This window comes from Lissotriton vulgaris, chromosome 7 (assembly GCF_964263255.1).
Source record: "Lissotriton vulgaris chromosome 7, aLisVul1.2, whole genome shotgun sequence".
In the NCBI taxonomy this organism is placed as follows: Eukaryota; Metazoa; Chordata; class Amphibia; order Caudata; family Salamandridae; genus Lissotriton; species Lissotriton vulgaris.
The window spans coordinates 543,050,022-543,063,613 of record NC_141695.1 but is presented as its reverse complement, the minus strand read 5'-3'; the positions used below and the strand labels follow the sequence as shown (position 1 = coordinate 543,063,613).

Below are 13,592 nucleotides of genomic sequence, written 5' to 3'. Positions count from 1 at the left end.
CACTGCCATACAAAAGGGTAAGAGATAACAATGTACAAGTAGACAAACTAAATGAATACGAGGTAACCAACGGACAAAACAAAATAACGCTGAAGAAAGCAGAGTGTGAACAGAAATAATAAGCAGGAAACTTACAAGATCTCTCCTGTGCTACATCCACCATGTCCTGTATATTCTCCATCCCACCCTTAATCTGTGCCCCACCCTCCAAAGACCCGTTCACCACCTCTTCTATTGACTTGACACTACTCTGGCATTCGGAAAATACATGTCACTCTTAACTTGTTCCTCAGGTTTGCAAGAGAATAAAGCTGGATCTGTCATGATGGATAGTGAATCCTTTTAGTTCTGCTTGCTCGTAAACATCCCCTCTGCTGGGAAGTTATTCAAAGTTTGCTGGGAATCTATGATTGAACTCTTTAGCTTAGAAGCATATACCAATGAGGTAGGCTCCCAGGATTTTTTTGGTATATTAAGCCATTTAAATCCAACAACATATTGCAATTGTCCTTTCCTGATTCAAGAATATAATATGGCATCTATCTCAAAATAAGGTTGTCCCTCAACCAATACCACAATGGTTATGTAATCTATTTACAATGATCAATGCAAGGTCTAAAAGTTGCATTAGGTGTCAAGATAAAAAAAGATCACTGCTCCTGCTGGTAAACGTCTTAAGAATCCTTTCTTTATGTTCTCTTTCAGATACACTTTCAGTGCTTCTTTCACAGTGAGGGACTAGATCCTGCCATGATGGATTTTAGCCCCAGGGATCAAGTTGATGGTGCAATCTCATCTCTGATGTGGCAGCAGCGTTTCAGCTCCCTCCTAACTAAAGATATCCAGAAAATGTTGGTATTGTATTTTCCAAATCTGATACATTTCGAAACAGCTAAAGGCTTTAATGTCAGTATGTGACGCAGACCAAGATGAGGAAAACAATGCTCTTGGCAAAACTTTGATAAATGTGTTCATCTAATGATTACTATGTGCAGGGTAGGACAATAAAGCCAAGTCATGCATAACATGACCATATTTGCCCGTGCATTGCTTAAATATGCAGGTTTCTACATGACTCTCTCCCATAACCACAATCACTTCGTGTGTCTCCAAATCACATCTCCTGATGCTAATGAAGTTCAATTTATGTGCTCCCCCGGAACACACGGAAGGTCCCGCAGAGCGGGCTCCCCAGCGCTACCTTGACCAGCCAGGAACGCTCGCTACCTCTGTTGCCAGCAAACCCAGTGGGGTGGTCTCCGAATTCCCCCACTCACCGGCTGCCCTCTCTCCCGCCGCCGCCGAGGAACATCAGGTGGCCGCTGTGCGGAGGGAGGAGAACTACCACTCCCGGCATCCCCTGCGGGCGCTAACGCCCGAGACGCGCCTGGAGGCGCTTAAAAACACACGGAAGGTCCGGCAGAGCGGGCTCCCCAGCGCTACCTTGACCAGCCAGGAACGCTGGCTTCCTCTGTTGCCAGCAAACCCAGTGGGGTGGTCTCCGAATTCCCCCACTCACCGGCTGCCCTCCCTCCCGCCGCTGCCGAGGAACATCAGGTGGCCGCTGTGCGGAGGGAGGAGAACTACCACTCCCGGGTCCCCTGCGGGCGCTGATGCCCGAGACGCGCCTGGAGGCGCTTAAAAGCACACGGAAGGTCCGGCAGAGCGGGCTCCCCAGCGCTACCTTGACCAGCCAGGAACGCTCGCTTCCTCTGTTGCCAGCAAACCCAGTGGGGTGGTCTCCGAATTCCCCCATTCACCAGCTGCCCTCCCTCCCGCCGCCGCCGAGGAACATCAGGTGGCCGCTGTGCGGAGGGAGGAGAACTACCACTCCCGGCATCCCCTGAGGGCGCTAACGCCCGAGACACGCCTGGAGGCGCTTAAAAACACACGGAAGGTCCGGCAGAGCGGGCTCCCCAGCGCTACCTTGACCAGCCAGGAACGCTCGCTTCCTCTGTTGCCAGCAAACCCAGTGGGGTGGTCTCCGAATTCCCCAACTCACCGGCTGCCCTCCCTCCCGCCGCCGCCGAGGAACATCAGGTGGCCGCTGTGCGGAGGGAGGAGAACTACCACTCCCGGGTCCCCTGCGGGCGCTGACGCCCGAGACGCGCCTGGTAGCGCTTAAAAACACACGGAAGGTCCGGCAGAGCGGGCTCCCCAGCGCTACCTTGAGCAGCCAGGAATGCTCGCTTCCTCTGTTGCCAACAAACCCAGTGGGGTGGTCTCCGAATTCCCCCATTCACCAGCTGCCCTCCCTCCCGCCGCCGCCGAGGAACATCAGGTGGCCGCTGTGCGGAGGGAGGAGAACTACCACTCCCGGCATCCCCTGCGGGCGCTGACGCCCGAGACGCGCCTGGAGGCGCTTAAAAACACACGGAAGGTCCGGCAGAGCGGGCTCCCCAGCGCTACCTTGACCAGCCAGGAACGCTCGCTTCCTCTGTTGCCAGCAAACCCAGTGGGGTGGTCTCCGAATTCCCCCACTCACCGGCTGCCCTCCCTCCCGCCGCCGCCGAGGAACATCATGTGGCCGCTGTGCGGAGGGAGGAGAACTACCACTCCCGGCATCCCTTGTGGGCGCTGACGCCCGAGACGCACCTGGAGGCGCTTAAAAACACACGGAAGGTCCGGCGACGCGGGACACGCGTGGGACTGAGCCCGGGGCTAAGCCTGGGCAAAGGGCGGGCCCTCTACGGCCCTCAAAGGCCGGATAAGGACGGGATGGGCCACCCCCTTTGGCTGCCATAGTGAAGGCCTACTATCAAGAAGGTAAAGACCCCCTCAAACCGATTTGTCTCCATATTTATGGACTTGCTCACATATTGCCGCCCTATATCCCTTTATCACCATGACCTCCAAGGGGGACCATTCAACTAGCGTGGCAGGCATTGGGCAAATGTTCTCCCTGGTAGACGAGTTAAACCTCCTATGTCAAACCAACTATGCTACATTGGAAACTCCCCCTCCGCCCAAAAGCGTTAGTACACTACCAGACAAGGCTACAATCTGAGATCCCCCCATATTATTTAACAAAACCTGCAGCCCGAACACTCAAAGTATCGAACCCCCTCAGGTCCCATCTTTGAAAAGGAAACATAACGGTGTCAATCAAGGTGGAAACGACCCCAAAATCCAAAAACTGTGCCTAAGCTCATCCTCTGCTAATTCCTCATTGACCCCAGCGATTGTTGAGTAGCCAGATGCCATAACACCTTCTCCCCACCTGCACATACTACCCCTAATTGAACAATTGGTTATCTCCATGATAGCTCCGTTGTTAGAAAAAATTAACATGTTAGGGGATAGACTCTCTGGAATAGAGAAAGCCACCAAGTCAAACCCGCTGGCTGACAAATGCAGTGACACATTCAACCGCCCGAAGTCACCTCCTACTCACCTAGGCTCTAAACCATTTGTGCAGGATAAAAGGCCCCAAATACAACCAACTGGCCCTAGTGCATCAGGGCAAAAAAAAGCTCAATACCCCGTTAACCGCATCGCTGCGGCGGTTATTTTCGCGCTACGCTGCTTTTTTCTAAAAGCAGCGTTAGATGACGAGCTCAGCTCGTCATCCGCACACGCCCGCCGTGGCTGATGACGAGCTGAGCTCGTCATCAGCATCGAAGGGGTTAAAGTTTCCCTTCCCCAGTTGACCGCACCTAGAGTTAATTCTATTCATTTACCACCGGAACGGCCCCATATGTGTGCATCCTTGCGGGTGTACCTGCTCTTCCACTTGGTAAAACCGAGAGACAACATGACTTAGTTAATAAAACCAAATTCTGGCTGTCAAAAAATAGGCCACTGCCCCGTAATTTATACGGAGCAATAAGGAGCGTCAGAAGGGTGGGCTGGTTGGGCTCCCTTCCTAAAGATGTTGCTGGGGACTTGGTTCTTGTGAGATTTAGAGACAGAAATATTGTCCTTTACTTGAAAACTTGGCCGCCTCAAGAAAGAGACGGCCCAATATCCATATGGGATTTACATGACTTCTATCCCAAAATTCCGTGTTTTCCTCCTCTTCCGAAATCATACCCCATGCGGCAGGATTCATAAAATGTATCATGAATTTTTGGGAAACACCTGGACATGTAACGATGACTAACCATGAACTCCTCTGATACTGTCTCAACCTTGGAGTGGAAAAGATTTTTTATGACTGGGACCCTGTCTTACTGTATCTTGGTCTCTTAAAGTGTTTTTATTGTAATCTGGATCGTAATTTGTTTGTATTATGAACTTTTATGGTTTTGTACCACAAAAACCGAATAAAGTATATTTGATTTGATGTGTTTAATAACCCCAAATCCTTCCTTTCTTTGCAGCCAAATACTAGACTGGGAATTAAATATTTAATCCATAAAGCACCTTGTACCTCCACTGTCAATCAATGCCATTGTTTGTAGTGGTCGCTAGCATTACTTCTACAATTAAATGTCTTTTATCAGTAGCACATTTTTCTAATTGACCTGAGCCCACCCTGGATTAGCTAATCAGACACGAGCCTTTCCTGTTTCCCAAACGCTGGAGACATTGCTTTGCTTCACATATAACCTACTGGCTATATTATAAGCAAAGTACTTCTGGTCTTCATTGCTCCTTTTCCTCTTTAGTAGGAGGACACCGTAATAATCCAGTCTGCATTGGCTCCACAGATCCTGTGCCATTCTGATTCTTCTCTGAAGAATTTAAAGGCACCAAGATCCGGGGTGCCCATCTTCTTTCATAGCTTCATGAATTTTCCTGTGCATGAATTTGCAAAGTTATCTCTATGGGTCAATTCACAACAAATACAAGATGTATTTTAACTTCTCTCCAAGAACATTGGAAAAGGCAGCAGCCGCTGATTCGTTTGTCCAGCTTGCTTTTATCTGAAGTTTCTAAACTGGCTGGTACATGTATTGAGGTCTTTACTTCCCTGCCATAATGTAAGTAGACCCATGTGACCTGAAGTCTTTGGCCATATCATAATACTGTTATGAATCACTGCAGCAACTGGTCAAAACTATTGAAAATGGCTTTACTTGATTAATTAGATGAGTGACCGCGTGCATTATTCGTCAAATACAATAACATAGAGGGGACCTTCAACAACTGAGTTAATACATTCTCAGGCCCCAACCTAAATTGTAATTTATATTGAACAATGAAGGCCCAGCATCCTTAAGGACTGACAGCATACTTTTACGGTGAGTCTAAAGCAGTAACCCAACTTCCTGCCGCAGGTGCTTTTATCAGTCTTTGATCAGGATTCACTCTAGCTTACTCTGTATCTCTATTGCTAGGAGCAGCAGCAGGGTTTGCCCGCACAATGGATAATTAGAATGGTTTTTCTTATTGCATGATTTCCATGCCACCTTAAATCTTAGTAATAGCTTGAGCTAACACTTGGAATGAATTGACATTGGAACCCATGCTGTGCTGATGGAACTAAAATAACGGTCAAGATCTGGATTCTGCACAGCAGGTCTTTGATGGCCATCCCACATTTCCTCTATAATGTGAAATGGAATTGGAAACCCATTTCCTAGGTTTATAGCCTGATGGGAAGAGGGGGCTAAGGTGGAAAACAGAATTTCCAGTCTAGACTCAACTGGAACCAGAGTCATGTATTTATGGCTGAAGATTTTGTAGACAGAGAGTTGTTCAAAGACACATTTGGGCAACCTCTGCCAACCATATACCGCAAAACATATCAGGCCAGACGAGTACTTCCAAAGTGAACCAACTTCCCAGTATATAAGTGTATAGTTGTTTAACGTTTATCTGCTTCTCCAATAGAAAAAGTGCAGATCAACTCAAGGGTAGCCAGGATGCACAAGGGATGCCATGGGAGAGAAAGAACAGAACAATGCAGTGCACAATTAAAGAGAATCCAATTTGGCCATAGACTTCAAAGGTTGATTATCCAACTCTTTTATTGACCTAATGATTCTCTGACTTTCAGTTAAATTCGGTTTGCTATAAAATAGTTTTTTTTAGGTTTGCAGTAAAATGAAAACAGACCTGTTGTGAAGGACAGTGAATCCTTTCACCTATAACTGGACTCTGTTGACCATCTTCAGCTGAATTTTGCAGTAGGAGAAAATGGAACTGTGTTGCCTGACTGTGTTAAATGTATTTTGTCAACTTTGTATATATTCATTTTTTTGCAGACTCTGAAAAATCAGCTCTGGTGACAGACTGAGTAACAGTAATGGCTAATCTGTAGATAAATCAAGAATCATATACCCGGATACTCACAGTCAAATTTATTGACCAACTATGCATTTCCTGTATTCATCTCTCAACCCACAATAGATTCTGACATGTTGCTTCTAGTCATACAGCTCCCACCTCACAAATGATGTGTATGTTGAGTCTTACCCAAGCAGAGAGTCATCTCCAAGGATGGTGGAACCTTCCATAAGACACTGGGCCAAAGTGGTCAAAGGCAGCTTTTTCTGAAACAAAAAAAAATTCATTCAAGACTGAAGATGAAGGGAAAGAATAGTTACACTAGAAGAAGCAACGACGCCAGACCAAGAGAAAAGCTGGAAAATAAGAATAATACTTACAGTTAAGCAGACATTTGTCACCGTTCACTACTCTGGATGTATGGAATTCAGGAATAATATTTTGTAACATCGTCATGACACTCAGATATTTACTTTGTATTACTCTGTTTTCTACTGTACTTGGTGAAAGTACATTGCCAAGCCCGGACGGTTATCCATGATTATGACATCACCAGTGAGGTGGGGATTATTTTTATTAGCCAACAATATCAAGGTGGCCTACTGGAACGCCCTCCAGACTGCGCTTTCTAAAACATAAAATCCAGGTTGTGCAGTAATCGGCTGTTCCACATAGAGCTGGTATCCTGATCACAAGCATACACCAGTTCAATGCAATCACGCCCTTATAATTCTTGTTACACAGACTCTTGATCAAAGCACAGTGGAAATGTTTATCCTCATTGCTGACTTGAAAAGCCCTCAAGCCTTGAGACCAAGAAATATAAAGATGACAACCTCACCATCGCTGGAGGCTAATGCCAGTGTATTTAACCGAAATCCTAATCCTACCCTTATCCCTTAAACTTATACCTCTCCGAAATCCTTTTGTACCAGGTTTAAATAATTTAATAAACTATCTCTTGGTTCAACTAATCCTGACATAAATACTTCCAAATGTATGTTCTTTTTCATTCATCACTGTATTGCTAATTTTCACTTCAGTGGTTTCTCTAGAATGCTATTTATCTGTAACGACTTTTCTCTTGAGGTTTCTCCGTAAAAGCATTTCCATGTGCATTGACGTACAGCTAGGAGAGATCCTATGTAGTTCTGTGTTAATTTTAGCAAGCACCAACGTAAGAGATGATGCTGGAATCCAAATTAACAATTAGGCTTAGAAAATGATTCAAGTTTACTGGGGCTGCTGCAAGCTCTTACCTGTGAGATCCATAATGAATCTCCTGTATGCAATCCTCCTGCTCCTTGGCTCCTTATTCATTGGCTTAGACTTTGCATGCTGGGTTGCGTCAATACACATGTTGCTAACAATGTCACTGGAAGGGGAATCGCACTCAAAGGGGCATTGAGGAATATATAAGGCAATTTATGACCGATGCCATATGATGCGTGCATGTCATCAATGTTGGCGGGTGATGATTATTTTATGGGCAGTTGATATTTAATGGAAACATTTACTTTATGAATGCATTTCATGTCTGATTTTGTCATGTGTTATTTGGCTGATATTATCATGACATGGGCATTCATGAGCTAATGGACTTTATGGATGTTCCATTCCCTTGGCACTGGTTGTAACTTGCAGCATATCTTGTTATGTTGGGTTTACTTTCCATTATTGCACCTTCAGGGATTTGGTGGAAATTCCATGCTCCGTTGCCATTTCATGCGAGGAAATTGTGGTTATACAATCTTTGAGACATTTAATTTTTGGGATTTTGCATGTCTAATGACAACGTTTGGAAGCATTTCATTGCAGATGTGTTAATAATCAGATTTTTATTGGAACACATTCAGATGTTTTCGGCATAATATAGTTTGTGAAAATGTTTAAAAATAATGACATCACTGTTTTGTCTGTGGAGTTCATTTAGAGGAGAATTTCCAGAAGTTTTCATGGCCTAAAGAGGAATCTTATATTTTCAAACAATATAGAATTATTAGGAAGCAGAGGGGCCTGGAAGAGAGTCAGGCACAAGTTATGCAGGTGACTTTGCCAGACATGCACTTGCTTTGGGATGAACTCTGTCTCAGTTCCATCAACCGAGATTTAGCTTTCTGTGGGAATTTGACCCCAAGCACAGTCAACTTCTCTCCTGTCTCATTTTGAATTTGTTCAAAGCCAAAAAAAACGCAGCCGGTGTCCACATCTCCCAATATAGCAGCCAAGGAATTGAATCATATGTTCCAACAACTGCATCCGAGCGTGGGGAAATATTTATTCGCTGGTGTGCACCTTACACGCCATTCAGGAAAGAGGTGGAAATGCCTGATGAAAACGATGGATGCTCAAGAGTCTGATTCAATTTCCAGTTCGCCCCAAGTTTCCTAGTAACTTATTTTTGCAGGTGACCACCCTTTGAACAACATTCTGAACACTGCATAGCAGGGCAAATACCAGCGAAAGAGAATTTACAGACTTGCAAGTACATAAATGTCTGTGTTTATGCCATAATTCCACTTTTACATCACGTTGATGTAACTGTTGTACTTTTTCTTTTCTTTTCCAATTACACATTTTACCATTTGTTTTGATTTTGTTTGCATAAGTAAACCATTTGACCCTATTGGGCAAGTAAGACTCATCATTTTAGTTCATGTTTAGTCTAAATGTTGGACTTTAGAGGGTAGACACTTTAAAAACACACCTTTTCTTTCCCGAGTAAGCATATAAAGTTTGCTCACTATTGACAATTTTGCAACAAATACAAATATTTTGGTATATAGAAGAAGACTGGACGACCTTGAAATGCGACCTTAAAAGGCAAAGTTCTCCAAAACCCTGTTTTCATAGAACCTTTCCAGAAAAGTTTGTAAATCCCAATACATCTCCTCGAGGTGCCCCTAATTGCCTGGTATCAGATACTCGTCTTCAACGAGTGGGTGTTGAGATGACTCAACTGTCAGGATATATTTTTTTCACACGTGACCTTGAGTTGTGTGCCAATATCTGTAGAGCTATTGTCACCTCAGATCCAGACACACCTGGCACTCAGAAATTGTCCTCTGCTTAATAGGAACAGTTGCTATTCTAATTTCTCTGCAAGATCTGACCTTGGTGACCTCCCTGTCCATTGAATATCCCACCAAGTATATCAACTTACTTATCAAGGACGACTTCCACAACCCGTAAGTGTCTTCAAAGTGCCCACCTGATGCATACCTATATGCTAATATGTTCACAGTGGACCACAGTTGTATACAGAACTCTTATGAGATACACTCTTCTGCAACAGTAAGAATTAGGTCGCCATTTAGTGTCTGGCAGAACACGGACACTGCGGTAAACTGGCAGTGCTCCCGCCTCGTCAAATTTGTGGTACTCGCACTCTATTTAGCATCATAGGAAGCACTGAGGTTACACCGGCAGAGGCTCGGTGGGCTCTGCCATCATACACCCTTGATCTGGAGGCCCATCTGCCACAGGACCACCACAGTACACTGGTGCTTAACCTGCCCTATTTAGGGTGAGGCGACAGCCACTTGTTTCCTTCACTGGGACTGCCATACAAAGAATGCACACTAGAGTTGCTGTTTTATTTTTATTTTTTTACATTAACCTTTGCCCAGCAGGTCTTCCTCAGCTTAGTTTAATGCTATCAGTGGTGCTGCCTCAGCTGCCAACCTTCAGGCTCTAAATTAGATGATTGCAACGCCTGTGCGCCACTTTCTTTACACACACCACTTGCACAATGGGTTTGCCCATATTTAGAAGGTCACATAAAGTCACCCTGGATGACTTTTCATAGCCTTGTAAATATGGGCCCCTTTTACGCATTAGTCTGTGTAAAAGGGGAGTTCCATGGGTTTGCAGTGGGTATTTCCATGCAACATCCTTGGAACTTGATGCATGGTCAGATTTACAACATTTTGTAAAACTAGGAATGCGTCAGAATCCTACGCCTCGAATGGCGCATCAAGGAGAAATTCTTTTATTTCTCCTCATTCTTTCCTCTTTCTACACATGTGCATTCTGTAGCATGCATAGAAAGAGGAAAACGCCATTAATTATTGTTTTTGAGCAGGAAAGTGCCCTTCCTGCACAAAAACAATCATCCCTGCAGCGCAGGCAACCTTGCAAAATGACTCAAGGGTGCCTGCGCATGGCAGCCAATTGTGCGCCAGCGCAGGGGAAAGCACAGGGATGCGTCACATTGCTGTTAGTAGGATGCATCTCTGTGCTTTGAAAATGATGCAGCATGGCACAGCTAGATGGCTTTGGCGCCTCGCTGCATCATTGTTTGAGGATAAGGCCCTTGGTGTACACACTGGCTCACAAAAATGGCAGATGCTGGATTTCACTGACAGTTCCAAAAGTAAAAATACTAGGATGGAGTGACCTCCCTCACCTGACATTATGACACTCGCACTTTTGGCGTTCTTCTCTTTTCTGTATTTCCCAACAGTGCTTCTTAGGTCTGTGCATTCTTTACACTTGTGGACTCTCCTAGGCCAGAGTTAAAGTGATGTGAGACGTTGTGTTTAATTAGAGAAAGAAATATCTCTCTTGTGTACTTGTTTTATAAATACTGTTTCGTGTTGGACAGCAGCTGGCTGGGATGGGTATGATCATGCCTCAGATGTTTTTCATTCATCTTCTGCCTGGATGTGTGTCCCGAAGGCTATGGCTAAGAGGAATTCCATGCCTGTCTTCATCCTGCTGTTCCAGTTGTACTCATCTGGCTACCTGCCTTGCGGGTAACATCTTGAGACAAGAGCTGTGGAAAATAGTCAACGAGCAGAGATTTCATCAAAGATATGGCCACTAAAACTTTGCGCATGTGCCAGTCATTGAGATCTTTAACTGAATGGAGTATAGTCATGTTAACTGAAATCCTCTTCACTGCTGCAAATGAGGGACATGGAGGCTTGAGGTAGGATGTGAAGTACAACCATTTAGCTTGGTTTTGCTCAGAATAAAAAGTCTGGGAGAAATGTTATTATTTTAATTTGGCACAGAATCCTTTGAGACACAAATTAACAGTGAGACCATGCGACTATCCAATATAGCTGGAAAGAAAGTGCATTTGTTATCAGAAATGTGTACATAAGGCATGCAGTTGCATAGTCATATCCAATTCCTTTGTAGATAACACTCGTTATCCTCTAGCTGTTTTTTATAGAGAAACATGAAAATTTTCCTGAGTTATTTAATGTTGTGTACTATAATTCTACGACAAGTCGCAGGGGGGCTTGTTAAGGTAATTCAGTGAAAAATGTATTTCTAGGCAAGGTACGTTTTTGGAAAAGTTTGCCACAGTTTGCAAGTATATTTTTGTCGTTCTTTAAGCACAATGACTTCAAACCATACACTTAGGGGTTGGAATATGTAAACAGTGTATCATTCATTTATTTTTGAGTACATTTATTTATGTGCATATCCATAAATCATGCCATGCATTCAGTGGTCACAGACCAAAATTGGGAGTTATGGAATTTAGGGAGGAGATAAAGTATGATGAATCACATGTGTTTGACAATACTTTGAGATAATGTAAAATTTGCTATTTTCATTTGACTTTAATGGCCTCTTCTCTTAGGTCAATGCTGTTTTATATTCAGCCCCTTAAATAAATCATTCAGACTGAGAAAATTGCTGTTGTCTATGATATGGATCCTGAGACAGGGCTCTGGGAGGTGGACCCCAAGTGTCATTGATAGAATACTGCCTTTACTAGCTGTATCACAATAGGTGATAATGGTTTCCCCAACAAGACTATCGCTCTACTGAGATAAAGTTTGGGGTTGCTTCTGGATAATAAGGGAACTATTTGTTTATCGATCTTGAATGAGTTTGTTTGTCGCAATTGTAGTGAATGCTTTTTTCCTGTAAGTCTGAGGGTTTAGCAAACAGTCTGCACTTCTACGCATTGCAAAATGTAGCCGGTCAGTCAGCTGCAACCCTTGCAGGTAAGTGCTGTGGGGCCGGGTGGAGCGGGGGGATTTCGACAGACGACGAAGAGGGTAAATTAATTATTTATTTCATTTCCCCTCATGGTCATCTGTCGAATCCCACCCAACCGGCCATAACGCTCTTACCTGCATGGGCTGCGGCTGTTGACAGTTAATATTTCAATTTTAAAGTATACAAACTATCAATGTCATAACTGCAGAGTCTCCAGTTCCTCACAGACCATAACCCCTCAAACTCTGTCAGCCACTTACCGATTTCTTGTCGGCCTCCAGCCCTTGATGTCCCTGCAGGCATGCCGTCAGCTTCTTGTGTGTGCTGTGGGTGACTTGCTTGACGAGCTCCAACCGTTTCTCTACCTGTTAGGAGTAAAAACATCCACTCGTCGTCACAGCAATATCTTATGAAGTGACCAGAGCACCCCAATTGTCAATTACTAGAAAGAGTATCTGAATTTGCAAGGCAGTTTTACTTTACTCATCCTCACAAACAGAAATTTGCACTACTCTGTCCGTGAAACTCAAGCCCCTGCTTACAAAGCTCCAGACCGCAGAACTAACCATAGAATTATTTCAGGCTGTAAAATGAAAAGATGGCACACAATGTTGCCATTGTGCAAATACCCCCTGACAGCAGTAGTTAAGTATTTTTTGCTCAGGAACAATTCACAGTAATAAAGAAATGCAACATGAAAGAATTTGCACTCTGTATGGCATGTTGGGATTGGCACATACAATCAAAACATAGAGGCACTATGCCCTGTCGTGTATAGAAGCGTGGATGTCCATAGCCCCTGTGTAGAGGGGTGGTTTAGCAGTACTTTTTAGATGCTCTCTATCTGTAAAACAACTACAACTGAGGGATTTCACTAAGGCAGAGTTTTTCGGCTTCTCAATTAGTCTTTCTGCATCTTGCTCCACTGCAGGTCTACTGTGTACACATGTGGACGTTACACAATCTCTTGCCGATTATATTGCCCGTTAATGATGTCTCATATAGCCCTTTCATGCTAGGAGAATTTAACATCTGGGTCGATGACCCTTATTATCCTGCTACTTCATATATAGTACATTTTAGCACCCTTAGGTGTTCTGCGATTAGGTACAGGACCCACCCATGAACATGGACATACACATGACTTGATCTTTGCCCAAGAACACTTGATTTCAATGCCAGATATCCTACCTCAAGTCTGGACAGACGGGCCATTTTCTTTTTGCGTTTAGTATTCGTGCATCTGACAATTCCCTGATTCATGGTCATAATAATACATTATCCAGCTAGCCTAGAGCACCCCTGGGCTAAACCATCTCAAGTAGTTCTCAGGGAACTTTTGGCATTGTCCCCTTTTCTTCCACATCCTGGCAGTCTGTGACAGAGGAGTTCGACAACTCAAATCGAACATGGATAATCAGGGCAGTAGATACTATTTTACTATTCAAAAAATG

At 44.3% G+C, this 13,592-nt stretch overlaps 1 protein-coding gene across 1 annotated transcript in view; it reads right to left on the bottom strand.

The window, feature by feature from the left end:
• ARHGAP44 (Rho GTPase activating protein 44) overlaps nt 1–13,592 on the bottom strand; it is a 524,893-nt gene that overhangs the window by 157,705 nt on the left and 353,596 nt on the right. Inside the window, exons 3-4 of the mRNA XM_086928736.1 lie at nt 12,399–12,503; nt 6,364–6,440 (exon numbers count right to left, since the gene is read on the bottom strand). Coding sequence (XP_086784862.1) covers nt 6,364–6,440; nt 12,399–12,503 — 182 coding nt within the window. The remainder of the gene's footprint in view (nt 1–6,363; nt 6,441–12,398; nt 12,504–13,592) is intronic.